The sequence below is a fragment of the Thermobia domestica genome, chromosome 1 (genome assembly GCF_964235325.1).
Source record: "Thermobia domestica chromosome 1, izTheDome1.hap1.1, whole genome shotgun sequence".
NCBI classification, from domain to species: domain Eukaryota; kingdom Metazoa; phylum Arthropoda; class Insecta; order Zygentoma; family Lepismatidae; genus Thermobia; species Thermobia domestica.
The window spans coordinates 129,146,052-129,168,696 of NC_137454.1; the positions used below are offsets into that span (position 1 = coordinate 129,146,052).

A 22,645-nucleotide genomic window follows, 5' to 3' on the forward strand; every position below is an offset into this window, starting at 1 on the left:
TGGGGTCTTACCAGGAACCCCATGCACCAGAAGTGAACGCTCTACCACTGAGACACCACGGCTTCTACATGGTTCGTATATGAAGTAAGTACTCAAAATAACGTCGAAAGATCACAGAAACTCCCTATAAGGAACTTAATTTAATCTTAGCAGTTTGTTGAACTATTCCAAGTCATATCTGGAGCAAAGAACGGACAGTTGCGTAGTATTCAATTAACCAAAAATCACATATAACGATTCAGTAACGTTATAAGTTTTCTGCAAGATATATTTCCTACTGCTAAAATTTTAATGGTGTAATGAGTATACGTTAGAAAGGTAAAGGTTTGTGCTCAGCGCAGAATTCACAGGTTCTTAATAAACTAGTGTGATGAAAAATATTGTTACTTTATCGTGCTAACTGGTTAATATTGTTTATTTAAGAATTCAGTTTTGTTTAATCATGTATATAATTTCATAATAAGTATTTTCTAATAATCTACCATCACGGCATCTTGTTTGTAATACTTAGTAGTACTTGTTGAGAAAAGGAGAAAATAAATAAATTTACAGGTAATCTAAACCTATAGTATGCAGATCCTTGTGAAAAATCTAAAGGAAATTAAATGCATGTTCAAATCTAATTTAATTTCTACTTTAATCAGTATTTTACGAAATCAATGTAAAGCAAGTATATTTTATTTATTTATTTATTGTATTCGGACTTCAAATTCACCAGTTGCTTTTATTAATTTCAGCTCTAATGTTGCTTATTCTAATTTTGCTTTAACAGATCGTTGAATGCTGCTCTGAATGACGAGTTGGAAAAAATAAATAAACTGACAGAAGACTTAAAGAAAGATGACGAGACCAAAACGCAGTTAGAAACCAGACTTAAAGTAAGCTTATAGAATACTTGGAAATGTTCGCTTTGTTAATACATAATTATTTTCATAGTTTCCTATTTTCATTCCCTTTTTATTGTATTTGGTACTCCTGCAAATCTCACAAATTCCTTGCTTGTTCTTGTCTAATACTATACGCCCCTTTGTCCATGTGATCCCAGTTCTGATTTAAGATGGGAATACACCGAATAATTATTTCGCATAATCTCTTTATCTTATATAACACAATCTTTCAGTAATCTGCGCCCCGAGGTTGTGAAGCACTGATTTATTTTATATCATTTGTAATACTATTCAATAATAGAAAAGCTAGATTAATCAATCGAAAAGCTATAAATTAGAAATTCAATATTTTCGTGCTCAAATTAGTTGTTTAGATGGAATAGCTAATTATGTGTATGTCAGAAAATCATGTAAAAACATTCAATCCGTTTTTCATTCTTTGATTTTGAATTATAAATATAATGAAATTACTCTACTTAAAAACTCTTACTCAGAACAAAAACAAATAAAGAATTAATTTCCTTTGTTTTTATTTAATTCCTGATTTTCGTGATATAAAATCTTCCTATTAAAGTTCACTGTTCATCTTAGATTTAAATCGGAAAGATTCTAACACACAATTTTAAGGTATCGTAGATCAATACAAATTAAATTGGAGAACAAAATGTTAATTAAGAAAGTTATTATAATACTAAGTTTTTTTTTTCCCTTAAAGTTTAACGTCCTGCGATTATGCACCGAAGCTAAAGGAGACAGTGATAATGAGATGAATGATAATGGTGGAATGATGGAAATGGGAGGAGACGAGAGAACTCGGAGAAAACCCATGAACACGGTGTTTGTTCACCACAAAACCCCACTTGACGATTGCTAGGATTAAACCAGCGACTCCATGTCCTAAAGATGAGCGCTCTGCCACTGAGCCACCTCATGCCCTGAGCTTTGGATTGTAAAAATTCTTTCACGGTCAATAAGTTAGTCCCTCTGTTTTCATAAGTTACATGAAATATAGAGTTTATTTATTTATTTATTTATTTATTTATTTATTTATTTATTAAATCAAGTCTATTTTCTGTGTATTAACTTGTAAAAAGTTAAAGACTTAATGGGAAAGATAGGATTACGTCTCGAAATTCTTCTCTTTTTCTAAACCATAACGCAGAAAATAATGGAATAATTGCTAACATAAAAATTAATATAATTGCATGCATAAAGTTGGAGTGCTAGATTGACATAAAATAAAAATAATGTTATGGAAAATCACTTCGACGTTTTTATCGATTGAAATATTCAATAGGAAATGAAAGTCCAAAAGTATTACAAAAAAAAATCTTGTGCTCTCTCCATCTTATATGACATATATCTTATTTTACGATCATAAAGTTGTAAGATTCAGTTGTCTTGATCAAACGGAGCGGAGAAGTTTCACTCTAAACCATTATTAATACAGATTAGTTATGTATTTTAATTTATTTGTATTTGGTCTGCTTTCAGGATTTAACGAGTGAAATGGAGCAACATAAAGTCAGTATTGATGAGCGTAATAAAGCTCAGTACGAATTGCGTAGGAGAAAAGACCAGTTACAGAATGAAAGACAGTAAGTGTGTTTTTTATTTTTTTGAAAAAAAAAAAGATCACTTTATTAATCTTTTATTTAATATCACGATACGTATACAAGGATAGTTTACTTGGAATAATATTAAACTTCGTAACGTAAGGTGTGGGAGCTTATATACATGTAGATAATGAATTCATAAAATGAAATTTTTAGTTTAATATCCCACAATTATGCCCTTTAGGTTAAGGAGACGGATGTTTAATGAAAATGAATGATTATGGAAGATAATAAATTAAAACTAACTTGAGTAATGTTCCTTTCTCGTGTGTTTTTTTACCTTATATCTGAAAGACTTTCCGCTGGTATTCTTTGTCGGGGCTTAGGCTTAAGACTTTCTTCTATGCAGGTCCTTGCACTAACACCTAAATGAAACCTTATTCTATATTTTTTGGAATATAGTCCTGTAATCTTCTACGTTGCATAGTCTTCAAACACGATGTAAGGTTAAACCATTGTATGTGCAGTGTTGCCAAATTATTGTTGCCAATTAAGGTACGAATTCAATCCTTAGTCTGTATTTTTTGCATAGCCTAAAGTGTATAATAAAGTATTTACAGCCTTAAATTTTGTTTTTATTAATGTCGTTGGTAATGATCGTATTCCGGCCCTTCTCAAGGTTTCATTTTTTACTTTTTCAAAAGCATTTTATTCTTTTTTTTGTCCTAATATAATAAGCTTAAAATACATTCTTTTAGTATTAGTGGTCCGGTATAACACTTACATCTTTTGATTTGTATGTTTGGTAGTTTGGAGATGTTTTGATAATCCTGAGACAGCTTCTTGATTCTCGCGGGACTCTCTAATTTTTCCTTTGATCTAGTGCCAGTGTTTCTTTTAGTTGTTTCAATAAAGGAAGCATCATAAGAGCTAAAACCTGATATATGCCACTTAGGCTGCTTTTGTCAACGAAATAATTTTTACAATGTCTTAAAGTTCTTTCATTGTTTCTTGGGGGCTTAAACCTCATTTTAAAGTTATGAATTTAGCTTTTTTAAATTATTTTTTATTTATTTTTTTAATTTGTACGATATCCATGGATACAGTGGAAATGAGACCCACAACGGGATGTGTTGAGTACAAAGTATATTCAGACTAATTTTCCCACGTTTTAAAAATGTAGCGAGGTCTTTGTTTCCATCATAACGGGAGTATAACCGTTAATACTCTAGTTCGACCGTTTGATATTCTATTCATTTCTTAATCTAAATTTTCCTGAAATGTTACCAATCTGAAGGCTTTAATAAACATGCTAATCCTTATGTTGGCCTTGGTCTGCGAAGAGTGTCCTAAATTTTCCTTACGAATATATTACTTGCTAAAAGGTTAGCTATATATTTTGGATTGAAATTTATTAAATTTCCTGGAAAGTGTAACGTCCAAAAAAATGTATGGAGTTGTGGCTTTCCTTTGCGATCGTAAACTTTATCGATGTATCAGTACTTTTTAATTTCCCTAGAAAATAATTGAACTGTTCCTCATTTTTGTACACCACAATTGTGTCATCTGAGAAATGAAAATGCTTTATGTATTTTAATTTAAAGTTATCTAAAATGTTTTGTTTCAAAATCATTTTACATTATATTGACCAATGCCGCGGTAAGGGACTTCTCATGGCAAGGCCATCCTTTTGCCAATAGTGATCCTCAAATTTAAATATATATATTGGTGAGGGACTAAAGAACAATTTTAGTTGTAGTTGAAAAGATGAAAGAAAACGAGTTGGAACGTTGTTTGAGGAAAAACTTATCATGAGGCATATGCTAGAGATGGTGGAAGGAAAGAGGGAGAGGCAGAGAAGCTTATAATTAACAGACGGTTTCAAAACAGAAAAACCGTACGTTAAGCTGAAGACTGGAGGGTGGAAGCTTCTCAGTTGCGGCAAAGTGAGATGCAAGTAATGTCAGAATACCTGTGACGATGAGGATGATGTAAATATGTCGATAATGTTTTTTGGTGCTAGTTTCAATTGTTCCACATAGTCTAGAGAACATACTTCATTCTTAACTTCTATACTACTATTAACTACGTACTTGAATTTTGTATCTAATATTGATCTATTAAGTGAGCCAATTTGTACGCTGGATGAAACCTCTCGAAATGATGGATCACATGGGTGTATCATTTTTGTGTAACTTAGGCATTCCATAAATCACTGATAAACCTGGATCATCAATTTTTAATTTTCTTGTCGTATTGTTGTCTAAAAGTTATGATTCTTCCAATTAGCTGTATTAATTTGGACGCCTTTAATTCTTGTGATTATCACAATGGAAGAATTCCAAGTATGGTTACCTAATAACAATTAGTTGTTTTTGCTGTAAAGCAGATAAAGGTAACAGCTTCTCAGTGGCAAAGAAGATTATAAAGAAAATGTTGGTTAAATTAAACAATAAGAATTGCATTAAGGTAAGTACCGATCCTTATCAGACATAGTTAGGTAAGTCAATAACACTATATTTCGGAATGATTTTTGGATGACAACACGGCGAAAAAATAACGTTAAAAATTGATGATTATACTATATTAAAAAACAAACAAACAAACAAACAATTGTATATCAAAAAGTCTTAAGCCTATGCTTCGACGAAGAGTACCCACTGGAAGTTAAAAAAAAAAAAAAAAAAAAAGAATATTATTCAGGTTAATTTTAATTATTATATTGTGTTTCATACGTTCAATAACCGATTTTAAAAGAATTTGTTTAAATGAGAATGTGGGAGAGAACGAATAATTTCGAGCAAACCCATGGACACAATGTTGTCTACAACAAACTTACATGCCCTGAAATTGAACAAGAGACAAAAATAGATTCATGAACAATATTGGAATCTCATAATATTTTCATATTTATTTCAATTCGTTTTGAAGATTGAGTAAATTATAACTCAAGGTAAATTATTATAGTAGTTTCGTTTCAGAATTAGCAAAGTGTCTTCGAACGCTGAGAAAGTTTTATAAAAGGAAAATAAAAATATAAATTGATTTAAAAATAATTTGAGAAATTCATAACATTATGTAAATGGATAGTATTTTGTCTATCCATTTTACTTTAGCATGTTAAATCAATAAGGATTTAATGAAAAAGCAGATATTTGAAAGTTGACCCGTTATTCATAAAATGTATTGCTCTGTATATAATTCTTATAATTAAATCGTGCATATTATGAATTATATTAATAATAATTCGTATTGGATTTGTATTGGTTTATCACTATTCGTTTTTATAAATTCTGAAATCACAAAGTGAAAGAGGACAAGTCCAAAGTGCTACTTTTTCTGGAGAACAGCTAAACGAATCGATATTAGGAAGATTGATTGATATATAATTTACATTAGGATTTACTTTAAAAAGAAAGAGCAAGAAAGGTAATTTTATACTAGAAGTTTATTCTAAATATAATTTTTTTCGATGTATGCGAAATAGAAACGAAAAGGTCACACACTGAGAATTAAAACATAAAATATCATGATTAATATCAAACGAATTAGTTATCAGAAAATGTGAAAATAATACCACACAACCTTTTTTTTTTTTTTTTTTTTTTTTAACAACTATAAGCAACTTTGTTACTATATTTCATAATATAAGGAGGGTAAGATTTAGAAAGAAAGGGAAGAAAGTTCAAAGAGCAGAAAAGTAACTTGGCTGTGAAATATCCAGGTGGGAGTCACCTTAGAATACAATCACATGATAGAGTTGCAAGTTTGAAAGTAGAAAGTAAAAAACGATTAAATACTCTTGAGTACTCCCAATATTTACCAATTGGTAATACCCTCCTCCTCCGTCTATTCTTATCTGTAATCAGTTCAGTCGTGCAAGAAAGTACAATAGAAACAAAAACCCTACCACTCTGAAATCCTCTATTCCAAACTTTCTTATTCAATATTATCCCAACTAGTGCTGTTAAAAGTCGAATGTTTCGTTATTCTAATATTCGAATAATGGATTCTTCGAACGCTCGTATTCATTATTCGAACAGTTATTCTGATAACGAATAATTATTCGAACATTCGTTCAAATAACGAATAATTATTTGAATATTCGTTCAAATAACGAATAATTATTCGAACATTCGTTCAAATAGCGAATAATTATTTGAACATTCATAACGAATACTCGAGTAACAGAAGAAAAATTAATTGAATAATCATTCGAATACTTTTAACTGTAGTTATTCCAACCTCTATTTCCTCCAGAAAGAAATGAATCTTGTTATCCCATATTCGCCACCTCACCTGGAACAAAAGGATTTTCCCACTCCTCCCGAAAATAGTTTACCGAAGATCCCACACCTTCACACTGTTGTTTCCAGAATTGGTAACATAGTTGCGATTCTTCTAACCTCATTTGCATCCTTAAATGCACTTCCTGTCCTGCCCTTAAGTACTCACTATCCAATCAATAAAGTAGGCGTGTTGTTACAAGTTATAAGTCAACGTCCTATGTGATCTTGTAATTTATAAGACTATGCATTTTGTGACTTTTTTTATTTTTTTTTTTATTTTTTTTATTTTTTATTTTTTTTTTAAACAGAGAATTATGGAAACAAGAAAGTAATTTAAACGAAGATTTGATAGCCTTGAAGGAGAGCGTTGCCAAAGCACATCGGCAGCTACTAAAACTAGTGGGAAAGGTACTATTATATCCATTAGCGAAAAATTTTAGGTATATTGTATTGTATTGTATTGTATTTTCCCCATATAGTGAAGTGTCAGTTGTTAGTGTAAAGGAAACTATGCTCAATATATATTTGGATTTGTATGAAAGAAACATTCTTTAATCAATATTGAAAAATCTAAAGACTTACTTGAGGTCCACATTTTAAATACATTCCTGGATGATTTCTGTTACTTTTTCTATGATTTTTTCCAATAGTTATTTTAGTGAAGTTAATCTATAAGTAAAGAAAATTATTTGTTTACTTATAAATCGTAGATTGATACGTCTCATATTTGGATTCGATAATAATACATCATCGGGGAGTGTTTCGTCTATTAGTGATTTGTATTCAACAAAAACTGTTAAAAAAAAAAAATCACACAAGAAAGTACAGAATCTAGTGGGAAAATAACTTGTGCATATTCTTCATACGAGAGTCGTGCACAAAGTAACGATCGTTTACACATTCTCGCCACGCAAATCACGTCCTCTTCGCTAATCACACTCGACTAGTTTCTCCAGTGTCTTTATGTGAGTTATAGTAGTATAACTTTCTACAGAATGAAGATTCAATATATATAATATTCAATATATAATAAACGAAGGTGGCATACAGGAAGAATCCAACATAGGCGCATGTCTCGTACTGATCCAAACCCTTTACAATGTGTGGTGTATTAAAGACTTGATCGTAATAGTTCAGTTAGAAACAGAACTACTACGTGCAGCGAGAAATCATGAAACCGAAGTTTCCTCATGTAAAACTCTTGATTTAAATGTAAAATGAAATCGTCACAGATATTAAAACAAAGAGATACTTTTGTGCAGGTTGATTTACCACCAGATACGTCGATAAACATAATGGAAAGAAAAACTAATTGTAATTTACTTCTTAGAAGTCTGTAATCGACTTTCATAATATATTCACTCTATTTTGAGTATTTAATATTTAGTCATTTTTTATTCATTTGTATTAACAAATTTTCTCCTTGGGCGTAAGGATAAGGCAAATATATGGCTTTTTGTATATGCTATCATCCGAAAATATGCATAATGTGGTTTACGAAAACCAGCGTCATCTTAGTATGATTGAACGTCTTTGAGTTTTAATCTACGAACAATCCAGTTACAAGGTGATAATGCTACTAACTACTCAGCTGCACATCTGATTTTCAAATATCTAATTTATTTTCTGTCATCCTATGAAAGTAATCTGAGAATACAATATTGATCACAAATGGATTATTTTTTTCATAAACATACAGTGAAACATGTCTATGTTGGCCACCATCGGTTCCATTGAAAAGTGGCCAACTTACAGAAAATAGGTGTGACGTGTATTTTTAGAATGGGATTTCTAATATTACTTGATTGTAAAATTTTAATAAGCAAAGGCATGACAGCTACTTTTAAATAATGTATATAAAGTAATCATAACAATACACATCACTAGAAAAAATACAAGAGTAAGTTTAATATGCACAATTCATTCAACTTTCTACGTTTTGAATCCATTATGAACTCATGAACTCCAACACATCCCTTTCCACTGAACACACACACACACACACACACACCGAAGTCAGAAATTGCTCTTTTGCTGTTTGTAGAGCGAGAAACTTTCATGTGAACTGATTAAACATTGACAAATATTTTCCGTAAATACCTTTCGAAAAATAGCGAATCATTTATTAATAAATTTATTCATGGTGGTTCGTTCTAGACGTATTCCCTTTATTCTTTTTGGCACATATGCACATCCTAATTTTGTAGTTAACTATCGCTTGTTAATGAGCTACAGATGTTCCCTCGGAGCAAAAAATGTTTTGAGAAAATCTTAAGGGAATTCATATCTCGGAACCTCCGCTACCTTTCGACAAGATGTCAGGTGCCAATAGTTGACAATTGAGATGGTTAGCTTTAACCTTGAGAATTTTCCAGGATTACTAAGCTCCCCACTGATGAAAGGAGCCGATATAGCTAATACCAAAACAGATAGGGTAAATAAATACAAATACGTACAACCATTTCCTAAATTCCTGTACACATTTTTTCTTATTCACATTTTCCTTCGCCACCCCTTTATCAGGTTGGTGTCATGGCCATTGATCTCCAAGAACGAATCGTGGGAATCCATGCTGCTTTGTCTCCAGTCATAAGCACAGATATCCGCCTCATATGGAAGAGCGAAAGAGTTAAGAAAAAAAAATAACAAAACATTATTTTGCGTGGCCAAGATACACAAGTAAATGCATCATCATCATTATAGGGTAAACATTGCTTCAATGCGGCCAACTTCCAAGATAGACAGGTGGCCAACTTACAGAGTAATAAGTAATGAATGTCTTATGGCAAAATGCAGGTTCAAGACTAACCAGGCCAAGATAAGTAGGGGGCCAACTTACACGGAATGTACTTGAACCTGAACCCAGAAAGTGAGGATGATGTATATATTTCCTGAAAGCTTGGGTCAAGGTAAGTTCAAAACCGGTTACCAAAATTGGGGAGGTCTCAGACATTCTGCTTGAGGGCAGCACGTTACTTATTTTTATTAACAGCTTTAAGCGTGTCTTAAAGTCCGTTGCAACCCCGAAAAATCTGAAACTGTGGGACAAATATGAAAACAGAAAAACTTGTCTTTCATCATTTCAAAAGTATAACGTATCAAAGTAAAATAAATTGTCCCAGGGTCCCAGATGGGGTCCAACTCAAAATTTTTAAATGGAAAGCTCGTGTGGGATAAATAAGCACATCATGTGAAAGCTCGTGTTAAATGATACAGACTTGGACAAATCTCGACTATCGATAAGCATTGCAAAATGGCACGAGTCATTTCATTTGATACATTCTAGTTTTTGTTTTGTTTTTGCACCTGTCTCACCGCTTCATTTTAATAGGAGTGGCAATAGACTTTTTCATCAAGAGTCGAAACTTGTTTTTTCTTCTTTCACTTAACATAAGTTTTCATACGATACTCAACTTGAACTCCTTTCCATTTCAACATTTTGAGTTAGACACTGTCTGGGACCTTGCGAAGGACCCTGGAACATTTTTTTTGTTTGTTTTTTACTTTGAATCATTATACTTTTGAAATAATAACATATCCGTGTTTTTGTTTCTGCACCTATTCCACCGTTTCAGATTCATACGAGTGGCCATAGACTTTGCAATAAAGATTGTATTGATATTTTGACCCACCGCTATTTTGCACAGGCTTATCGTAGAGAGTCGCGACTTGATTTATCTTCTTTTATTTAACACCAACTTTCATACGATATGCAAATTGATCCCCCTTTCCATTAAAAAAAATGAGTTGGACCCCATTTGGGACCCTGGGACAATTTATTTTACTTTGATATGTTATAATTTTGAGATGATGAAAGACATGTTTTTCTGTTTTCATATTTGTCCCACAGTTTCAGATTTTTCGGGGTTGCAATGGACTTTAAGACACACTTAAAGGTGTTAATAAAAATGAGTAACGTGCTGCCCTCAAGCGAAATGCTTGAGACCTCCCAATTTTGGTAACCGATTTTGATCTTACCTTGACCCAAGCTTAGGAAATATATACATCACCCCCACTTTGTGGGTTCAGGTTCAAGTGCATTCCGTGTTAGAGAGGTGGCCAAGTTGACAGGTTTTACTGTACTACAACCTCGTGACAATAAAGTTCGGTGAATGATCCCGTAAATGGAATGTAGATACAATATGAATGAAACTTACCTTACTGTCCTTCGAAGTAGTTCCCTCCCGCAGCTACGCAACGCTGAGCACGGCTGTACACGTCCTGGAAACGTTTTGAGAAGTTTTCTTTCGGGATGGTGCTCAGGAGCCTCGTCACGTTTCGTTGGATATCTGGAATATCGTCAAATCTATTTCCTTTCAGTGCGAGTTTGAGGCGTGGGAACAGGAGAAATGGGAAGGATTCAGATCTAGCGAGTATGGTGGATGGTCAATTTGCACCACCCCCTTTTGAGCCAGGAATTGTCTGACGATATTGGCTGTGCGAGGGCGAGCATTGTCGTGAACCAGGAACCATGAACCTTGTTATAAGTACTGGGGTTGTACCCTTTGTCAAGTTTCATGAAACGTCTCAAAATTTCAACGTACGTAGCAGCTTTCAATGTTGTTCCTTCAGGTAGAAATTCCTTGTGGATTATGCGATTACTGTCAGAAAAGGTGATTAGCATCGTTTTGATGCGCGATTTTTCTGCTTTGACCTTTTTTTCCGACAAGGTGATGCAGGAGAACGCTATTCCATGCTTTTGCGTTTTGTTTTCGGATCGTACCTCACACACCAGGATTCATCCTCAGCAACAATACAGTTCAAGAAATTTGGATTTTCATCCGCCATAGCAATAAAATTCTGTGAGGCAACAACACGTGCGTGCTTCTGGTCATCAGTCAAGTAATGTGGCACGAGTCGACATGTTTTTCTTTTCCCTAAGTCGTTGGTGAGGATGTGCCTCGCAGATTCACGGCTAATGTTCAATTCCTCAGCAATCATTCGCACAGTTAACCGGCGATCGATCGTGATTAATGTCCTCACCTTTTAAATATTTTCGTCTGTGCAAGAGCTTGACGGCCTTCCGCTACGGGGTTATCAGAAACACTATTCCGCCCTTTCCGAAAACGGCCGAATCACTCGTAAACATACTTCAAAGACTGCTTGATCTTCATAAACCTGTACCAGCATATCATGGGTTTCTTTCTGTCTCTTTCCAAGCTTAAAACAAAACTTCAAATTGATCCTTCGTTCGTTCATTTTACTGATACCAGTTTGGAACCGGACACACTAACACTTACTTGGTATAACGCGTCTCACACAGATCACAGTTGACTCACAACTGAATAACGGTGGGTTCACAATGGCGGCACCTGTCGCTACTCGTGTGCAGTGTTTCATTGTGCCAGTGTTTCCAGGTTGAGCACAGCGACTTCATTCAACGAACTTTATTGTCAGAAGTTGTATTCTGCATGAAACTGAATTTGAGAAATTTGCAATCGAAGTTCAAACAGCAAGTAAAATTTCTAGATGCTCATGGTCTCAAACATGTTTACGTTCTTCAATAATTATTTTAAGGCTCCTATTTAATAATAATAATAATAATGATTATAAGAATAAGGATAATAACAACAACATAAGAACTTTTCTTCGTGTAATAGAAATGTTAACTTAATTTTCCGTTTTTGTGGATTGGTCTGTCTTCTACTTAATTGTTCCCAAATAATTTTAGACGATTATATTTTTGTCACAAATATACTACATTATATGTTAATTGGACTTCTTTTAATATATGTAGCGTATTCTGAACGGCCAAGACAGTGTAAAGAAAGTGTTGGAGGTGTTGCGACAGCGAGGTGGCTCGTCTGCTGACATAACAAATAAATATTTTGGACTTGTAATTGAAAACTTCGCCTGTGATGGACACATGAGTATTGCTGTGGAAGTTACAGCAGGCAATAGGTAAATAATTTAACCAATGTATTATTTAATTCATGTATCAGAACCATAGAGAAGTATTGTTAGCTCTTGAAATAAAAATGAAATGGAAAGAAACGAGAATAGCCGAGAAAATGCACACAATATTTGTCCATCACAAAGCATGTATGGCACAGTCTGGAATAGAATTCACAATTTTGTTCTTAGTAGAGAATGCTGTCATCACTGGATCGCTATTGCTGTTTAAAATATTTTTTTTCTGTTCTCATAGTTGCTCTATCCTAAAGTTCCACTATAGTCTACGAACTAATTTATACTTTTTATCATTAGTTAACGTTCTTTTAGTTATTTCTTGCAGACTAAAATAGACAGTGATATATCAATTAACGATAGGGGATAGAGGAATAATAAGATAAGAATAAACGAAGCTAACCCTGGAAATTCTACAGCCCTTCCTGGTCTAGTGCCAGCTTGCGCGCCTATGGTGCACGGTCTCGGGTTCGATTCCAGGTGAGAGAATCATGAAATTTGGACATATTACGGTGATTCGGAATCCACCTTAAACTGTAGATCCACGTCTCATACAGCCTTGGTTCTGAAAAAGCACACTAAACTCTAGCCAACCAATCTAGAAATTCCACTTACACGAGTTGATCCAACTTAAAGTCAATATAACTCGGCCTCAAAGGAAAAGATTGCACTTTATATGGGAATGCCTCCCTCCTCCTGAACCATCTATGTTTGTTAATTTTTTAAATCTTACACTGTTAGCTTTTCTTCACCATCGAAACTAGGTAAAACGTAGACCTGCAGTTTTAAGGTGGAATCCGGACCTTAAATTTCAGTGCTCTCCCATCGGGAGTGAAAACCGAAATAACATCCACTAAAGGCTTGCGCGCTACCCACTCGACCAGTGGGAAAGTCTCCCTAAACCACCTTAAGCCCTGCAGTGAGAAATAAATCTTAAGAGTAGTGTTTGCAACGATATTCTCTGTGACAGCTGTTTGGTCACAGCGCAAATCGATTCAGGTTCAAATAACTTACTATGCAATGAAAAAGCTTCCTTTAAACTTTGTATTTTATTTTCATAAAAAAAAGGAAGGAAACATGTGGAAACAATATAATGTAGCAATAGATGTAGATTTAGCAGTTTAATAACGAATTGCATGAATGCGTAGAGCAATTAACAAAAAATAACCAAGTTATTTCTTCGATCATCTATAAATCTGCTTTGAATTCGAATATGTAGTTGAAATTGCTTGTCCAAAATAACCAATTCCAAGTATAATAACGAAATTCCAAATTTATCCCATTCAGCGTATAATTCCGAGAAATCTTAACACAACAAAACAAGCACACTTCACTACTTATCTATTTTTGCAAGAAATTATGGATTGAAGCAGTTAAACTTCACAAACATTTGTTGCATTAAGTTATGTAAAGTATACGCATTTGAATGAAAGTGAAATCAGTTATCTTTTATGTACTTGATTTGTGCAAAAATAAGAATAAAAATAAAAGTAAAAGATTCAAATTTTGTTTTTGTATTAAAGTTAGAATATAGAATGTCTCTCGTTGCATTAGTAATATTTCTTTCTTTCGATCTAATATGTATTAAGAGAATAAGAACAAACACGCTTGGCAGATGTGGTAGGTCTTACCTTTTGACTCACAACTGAGGCAAGATTCCTTTCTCCTTTCCCTCCAAGGTTTTCCTACGCTAGAGGGTAGATTGGTACAAAGACAAGAACAACTGTGTAAGGGTAAGCAAGACCTTGCCATGGCCGGTTTCACTGAAAATCCACTGCTTTATCGGACCTGTCTGCATCTCGGGCACTTGAAAGCGGTTTTTAAAGTGGGATGCAGCACCATCAGAAACCACTGATACAACTTGGGAAATTGTAGACGCTTGGCGTTTTACTTTGAGTATTTTCAGAATCTTGTCAGTACATGAGCCGAATCATGTGTTATCGCTTATTACAGCAAAACTGTACCTTGTTTCGTAATAATATACCATTGCCGTAAAGATGGATATTTGCTCGTTTTTCCAGTGGTAACTCTGAATTTCATTTTACAGAATAATAGTCCGGTTTTCAGCAGAGTCCACGTGCAGTAAAATAGAATTTGTACCTTGAAATTTTACACAATGCTTTTCAGTAGCAATTAATTCTTTTTGGATTTTCTTGATGTAGTCATGAGTTACAATTCTTACAGTTAAAGCAGCAACACACGATACGAAAACAGAAAGTTTTAATGAGATCATTGTTTTCCCATGTGGCATACGTAACACTTTCATTTTCAACAGATCAATAATTAAAGATTCCACACTTACTCCTTCCACTCCAGGATATTCATCACATTCTTGAAGAAGACAGTCGTCATTTTCTACGGAGCACACTACTAATGAAAGTAGGTCACTCATGACAGCTTCAATACAGGCTGGATCGTTGATTTGTTGCAACGCAGTAGCAGCTTAACTTAAACTTAGCCCAATATATAAACTTAGCAGGTTGCGGACTTCACCTACTTTGATCAAATACTATAAAATTTCGAGCGACCCAGTTTATACTGGGATTGATCTGTTTAAACAGTTCGTAAATTTCTTTGATGGAATGCGTAAGAAAACGTTTCGATTTTTTAATTTTTTGTTCATTTTCGATCACTGTAAATATATCGCACTTACTGTGACTTCGTTTGGAGCATTCCAAATCATCACTGAGATGATTCAGAGCTCTTTGTAGATCAACAGAATCTATTGGATGGCCGTTGTACGGATCTGCGCATCTGTATACACCTTTGTCACGCATGATGGGAGGGGGATGGGCACATTTTAGAAATTAAAACCGCCTCTTTAATAAAAGAAAAAACTAAAAAGTATTTAGAGAAACGTTTCTTATCTTTATATAATGAATGTGAACCACAAACATAGTCAAATTGTTGCACTTTTATTGTTTCCAGTGTTTCTAAATGCGACATCAAAATTAACGAAACTTCGCTAACTTCAAAAGACTGTAGTTATTTCATTAAGCATTGGTTGAGCATGCTATTTGATGTGTTTATTATTCATGTAAAATTGAACCATCTGAGAAAACTACAGAATTTTAAAGTGTGGTGTTTTCGAGAAAATGGCGCCCAAAAATGGCGATTTTTGAAAATTTGACAATTTCACGAATTTATTTGTGACAAAACGGTTGCATACAGAAGCGATACAAAATGTTTTTCGGAAAGAAGGATACCATGAAAACAGAATTTTAAAATTCGAACCGGAAGTGCTCGAAAAAAATTCGCGCACTTCGACTTCAGATAAACTGACGTTCATTTATTAATTTATGTACAAAAAGATACGCATGCGCAAACCAAACTATAATAAAATATAGTTTTTTTTATGTCCCTATATACATACCACAACAAGAATTATAACTCTACCTGTCTCCATAGCTGAATGGTGGGGCTCCGAAGTTGACAATTTTCCATGTTTTCTACAATTCATAAATTCTGCTCCCCGTCTTTGATGGCCCATTACTTGGCGGGAATTTTTTTTTCGACAAAACAAAAAGTACGGGTCCCTTAAAAACATGCAAAGGTTCTATAAAAAAAGAGTTTCAACAATATCTGAGATGGTGATGTTACATGCTCTCCCTGAATTGAAACAGAAGGCACCAAGAACGAATTTCCTCGTACAAAAATTTTTAACTACTCCATACGTACCCCTTCTTACGAACACTATTTTATATCTTTTTATACAGTCATAACATAGTTATAAAAAGTTGCATTATTTCGTGTTTACATTTCCCAAAATTTTAATTACATAGTAGTTTAGATTTTTATTTATCTTTCCACATGTTGTGAGCTGTTTTCTGAACAATAAATCTTAATCCTAACTATATATAAAACTACATGAGCTGACATAAATTATTGAGCACTTCCTGTAGGGCTACGATGATTAAATTTGGCATGATTGTAGCTTTCCAGAACTAACCCACAGGAAAATTGCCAAAAATGAATATTTTTAATTTTTAGGAAGTCTAAAGAGGGGATGAAGAATTTCCCTATGTTATTTAAATGGGCCTTTTTTTGAACCTATAATCTCATGTTTTAGGTACTTAGAATTGGAATAAAAACTTGAAATTCGGTATGCTTGTATGTTTCGTTAGCACTTCCTAAGTAAATCATCAGAAATACAAATTTACAACCGTAGAGTGGTTTTATGGGTAACTACAAAATCTTCCCATGTTATTTATATGGAACACCTTTTACACCCCCAAATTATTGAGCACTTTCTGTAGAGCTACAATGATTAAATTTGGTATGATTATAGCCTTCCAGGACTAATCGACAGGAAAATTGCCAAAAGTGCATATTTTTAATTTTTAAGGTGTCTAAAGGGGGATGAAGAAATTCCTGTTATTTCAATGGACGTTTTCTTGGGATACAAAATCGTATCTTTAAATAGTTGAAATAGGAAGGAAACGATATAATTGTGGGTTCAAGGGGTGCGAGGCCGTAGGCCGAGCAAAGACAGTGTGTGGGGGCAAAGCCCCCGGATGGGCAGATTCAGGAAATATGAAGAGCAAGTTTACGAAATTCACTGTTGATGCAAAGGGCAATAGATAAGAAATGCGAGGCTGTAGGCCAAGCAAACTCGGGGGTCTGGAGGCGGAGCCCCCAGCTAGCCAAAGACTAGTTAATGGTTACAAAACCATTTGCTATCAGAAACGCCAACATGCAAGAAACATTTGGAGGCATAATAGTTATACTTGAATATCATTGAACATGAGAACATTTATTATTATTTCTTCAAAATAGTTAATTTGTTACTGGTATTTAAAGAACACATTTTCTTTTTAAAGTGTAACACCAGTTTGTGTGAGGTGGAGATACGCCGGATGTAAAATGTTCATGGAATGTCCTCCATGCCTTCCCACTTTCACGCAATAACTTCTACTCAGAAGTAATTTGGAAAAGCCAAGAAATAATAATAAATCATTCAGAATGAGAAAATATTCAATTGGAGGATTGGCTGTTCTGTAATAAGGCTTATTTTCCTTAGATTCTTTCAGATTATTAGCTTGAAAGTAAGGTTGAAACCAGTCAATACTAGAGCATTTTCTAAAAGATACGATAGTCCATCATGTTTGTTAAGCTCGAAAGCAATATGACCATGATTAAGATTTGAGATGAGATAACCGTAATAAATCTAAAATTTCTCACCTACTTTTCATTGTCGTCCCGAAATGTAACACATTATCATAAAAAAAAAAAAGACATTTCTTCGTGCAATACTGATAAAAATGCAGTAGCTCAGAATGTAATTAAAAATAATTTTAGGTCTTACAGACTTATCGTATAACACGTACTTAAAAAATTTAATGATCAAATTAATGTTACACATTGAGAACTTTGTGCAGTTTTTATGACTTGTATTAAGAATCACTAAGGTCTCCGAAACAATGCCATTGTCTATCATTGCTACTACACTTACATGTAGATATTTTAAAAAAAATCTATTTCTGTTTGATGTGCAATCAGGAAGGAAATTTTAATATTTTTCTGTCGAAAATTATATAAACGTTAATAGAATCCTAATGATTTCTGTTTCTTTTTAACTTAAGTTCTGTAATACGTATGTGGATTAAGAAACTTATATAGAACTTAAGACAATAGCTATAAAAAATTAATAAATTCACATTTGTATTGAATAATTTTATAACCGCTTTCCGGGGTTTGTCCTCCATTGTCCTGCCAATTAGTGTTGTAAAAAAACGGTTTTTTTTCTGTGAAGTTTTTTTTCAATAAAAAACGTCGTTCTTTTTCATGTTTTTTTTCAAATGTCTGTTTTTTTTCTGACAACTATTATTTATTGATTTATGTTGCAGATTATTGAAATAATCAACAGAACTAAAGTCGAAGCCCTCGTAACTTACAAATCGTTTGTTTCTTTGTACCTATATACTAGCAAAATTGGGTGATTATTCCTTTTTGGACCGAGGTCCTTTTTGGCGTGTTCCAACATTTTCAGTTAGTGACTTATTGCTCAAAAACCGTTCATTCGATTGATATGGTTAAGGCCTTGTTTTTTAGAAAATGGATGTGGCTATTTTTCGGTGTAAGTTGCATTGCAGTCTTGCCAACGGGTGGGAAATTATTGAGGGAAATGTAGGGGTGAAAATTTACAAAAAAAATCTATAACTGAAGTTCAAAATTTTTTGTATCTAGCACCACTGCTGCCATATGGGTTCAAGACACCTAAAAAAATTCTTTGGTGTGTTGACAAGGTACAGTAAAATCCTGAAGTCGCTGGCTTCCATTCAAAGAGGGAAACAAAAAATTCTCTTTCATCATACACATGAAAATTTGACACTTTTTACGCCACAGAAGCAAAAATCAACAGATATACCGAGGCTACAGCTTCTCTAATTATACTATTGAAACTTTTTATGCTGCGTTCTGTAGACCAAAGAGGAAGCTTTCAGGTAGTGGTAAGTTTGTTTCAATGTAGCCAGCAAGAGGGAAATAATATAGGGGAAAGGGAAATATTCCGAAATTTTCACCTAAAATATGGAATTAATTGTTTTGGCTGGAAACACTGCCATCAGACAGACAAAAGCTATCTGAAAAGAAACCTTGGTACCCCAAGAATATATCCTACAAGTATCATGGCGATATCTAACAAAGTAAGCATGAAATTTAAAAAAAATATTTCATTCTACCTCAGGAATCCACCATTATCTTGCCATTTACAGAACATGGTTTATTGTAAACCTCAACTGTAGTTTCTCTAATTACTCGAGTGAAACTTTTTATGGTGCGCTGTGTAGCCAAGGACGAGGCTTTTAGACACTGGTACGTTTCTTCCAGTGTAGCCAACAGGAGGGAAATAATAGAGACCAAAAGGAATTTTTCAAAATTTCCACCTAAAATCTGGAATTAAAATTTTCTGTAGCTGGCAACACTGCTATCAGATACACACACAAACTATCTTAAAATAAGCTTTGGTACCCCTTTAATATATCCTACAGGTATCGTGATGTATCTAATAAAGTAAGCATGTCAATAAGAAATATCACATTCTACCTTTAAAAAATCACAGTTATCTTTCCGCTTAGAGAACAAGGTCTACTGTAAACCTCAACTGTACTTCCCCTAATTATCCTATTAAAACTTGTGTATAGTGCGTTGTGTAGGGCAAGCACGAGACTTTCAGGTACTGATACGTTTGTTCCGATGTAGCGAACAAGAGGGAAATAATAGAGACAAAGCAAATAATTTTCCCAAAATTTCCCTCTAAAATTTGAAATTAAATTTTTTTGTAGCTGACAATTCTTCTACCAGACAGACGCAAACTGTCTTAAATTAAACATTGGTACACCACTAATACATCCTACAAGTATCATGCCGATATTTAAGGAACAAAGCTTCTAATTATCAAAAATATATTACGGTAAACAGAAAAGTAGGGAAAAACTAGAAAAATCAATGGTTAGAACCTAAATACGAATTTTCCGTGCGCCCCCTAATTACCCCATTGTAACGATCCTTACCCGCGTTTGTTTAGTAAGAACAAATGTTCGACTGGCGTAAGTTGACTTGCACTCAGACGTATAGATACGGATTTATAAACAAAAATTTCGAATTTTTTGTCCAAATTTAGGGAAATCTTAATTTACCCAATTGACAACACTGCGCGCAGGCCCGTCTAATTGATGTGAACAATTAGGTATCTCTAAGAGGTATCTACCTGGCATGTCTTAAGAAGGCCTCTCTACAATGAAGGAAGCTACAGGGAATAAAGAATTAACGGAAATTAGAAAATTCTCGAATTTTTGACTGGGCTGAAATTTGAGAAAGAAATTCGACCCCGGGAAGAAAAAGAAATTAATGTAATAAACTATGGTCCAACCATATTTGGCAAAAATAATATCTCAATATCTTAATTAGTGTCCACACAGGAGCGGATTTAAAAAAGTGACATACCCGTGTGTGCCACTGGCCACCTGGGTCCGAAAGAGTTTGGAATGTACATTTGATTACATTTTTTGACTACTAACTCGTGTTGTTGTAGTAGTTATAGTCTCGACTAATAATAATATCATTGTTGAAAAAATAACTTAAAAGGAAAGTTTTCTCTCCTTTCTACATCTTAGTTCCAATATTGTTGTTGAGAAATGCAGGATGTTTCAAAATGAATATCGGAGTTTTAAGTCTTCGTAGTACTAATTACATGTTACGTACAATTATAAACAATACATCGAGTAAAAGAGCACCTCAAACAGTCTGTTACAAGTGTTCGATGTGAGTTTCATGTCACACGGCACACATCTAGTCGATATGCGAGAAAGGCCCATAAACTTTCCGCCATGTAGCACAAAACACATTCAATTTAGTGGCGTTTCGTTGCAACTGTACCATCTCCTGAGGATTTGCTGATCGCCAGATGCGAACATTATGAGTATTCACATTAGCTCTTAGATGAAATGTCGATTTATCACTGAAGACGACACGATCTGGAAAATCTTCATTTTTATGCAGCAATATTTCATTTGCGAAATTGGCACCTAAACCGTAGTCTATAGGCTTTAGACCTTTAACAGCTGCAAACGGTAAGGACGTAGTTGCAGGCTACTCCTTAATATTCTTCACACAGACGGTTGCACTGTAACTACAGATTCAGTCTTTATTAAAACACAAAAAGGTTTCTGCTCTCTAGTCTCCATCTTTGCTACTAGCTCTTTCTAACGGCAGACAGAGGAAACAATGTATGTACATGCGTGCGTACACAAAACTGCTTGAGTTGCTCTTTTATTTGATAATATTTATAATTGTAAGTTAATTGTAATAAATACTACAAAGTTTCGAAATCCTAATATTCATTTTGAAACACCCTGCATTACTTCAAATTGAGTCATACTATATTCATGTCTTGTATATACATATCATCAGGTCCAGCCCTAGGCAGTTTGTCACCCCGTGCAATGGCATAATTTACCGCCTCCCCTTTCTCCAGAAAGATCAAATCTTAAAAGTCACGATTTTAAGTATGCTACTCCACCATGAACAACAAAGGGGAGGGTAAGTGCAGTCGCACTCAGAAAGACTTAAATACTTACTAAAAGTACAAAGTTCTGTTTTTTCTTTAAATATTAATCTCTAATGTTAGTGAGAGAAAGGAAAGACACCTCCAGAGGAAAGATGGTAAACCTTTTTACAGAATTCAATATCGAGCTTCAATCTCAATGTATCAGTTTGCAATTCTAGTGCAACTAGCTCTTTTATCTTTATTTCTTGATTTTTCTTCTACATCTGTTAACTTTTTTTAAAAAAAAAAAAACTTGTTTCTATCTTCAATGATAAGGAAATTGTTTGTGACAAAAACAAGACTAGTTGTCATATCAAAACTGTGATAACTAACTAAATGGAACAGATATTCGCTAGTATTCGAGAATGGAATTCTTGCATTTGACAACAATCAAGCAATTTGTGCTCGGATTTATTCGACCATTTGCTTTAGCATTGTCCATGTGATCTTAAACTAATGCAACGTAAACATAATTTATGAATATAGTATTCAAATAGGTCAGCTTAGTAAATGTAACTACCATAATCATGAAGTCTGTTTCCAACAAGAAATACTTAATTTAATAATATACTTATGACAGATTTTGCCGGGCCCTCCAAACTTGCCGCTCCATGCAAATGCACGTGTTTCACATATGGTAGAGCCGGCTCTGCATATCGTATATATCTAGTCGACAAGTTACTTCTATATATCTAGTCGACAAGTTATATTTAGAAAAATACTAATAGGAAATTTGTATTAGCTTTTACCTTTAGACAAGTTATTTGAATTTTATACTGTTCGTGACATTATTTTTATACTTATTAAAGACCTGCTTTCACGAAAAAACAAAATTTCATTTCTACTTTTATTTCTAAGTCGATATTGATGAAAACTGCTGAAACCCGAATTGTTAGTAGGTATGCTATTCATATAAATTGTAAAATATTTGTAGCGTATGAATATCGAGCGTTTAATTTA

General features: G+C 33.8%; 1 protein-coding gene across 6 annotated transcripts in view; it reads left to right on the forward strand.

The window, feature by feature from the left end:
- Positions 1-22,645, forward strand: part of LOC145689187 (structural maintenance of chromosomes protein 3-like) — a 137,671-nt gene that overhangs the window by 62,440 nt on the left and 52,586 nt on the right. For all 6 annotated transcript variants that reach the window (XM_081763327.1, XM_081763332.1, XM_081763322.1 and 3 more), the window contains 4 exons: positions 773-878; positions 2,382-2,485; positions 7,041-7,140; positions 12,470-12,633. In XM_081763327.1, the coding sequence (XP_081619453.1) occupies positions 773-878; positions 2,382-2,485; positions 7,041-7,140; positions 12,470-12,633 (474 nt within the window). The remainder of the gene's footprint in view (positions 1-772; positions 879-2,381; positions 2,486-7,040; positions 7,141-12,469; positions 12,634-22,645) is intronic.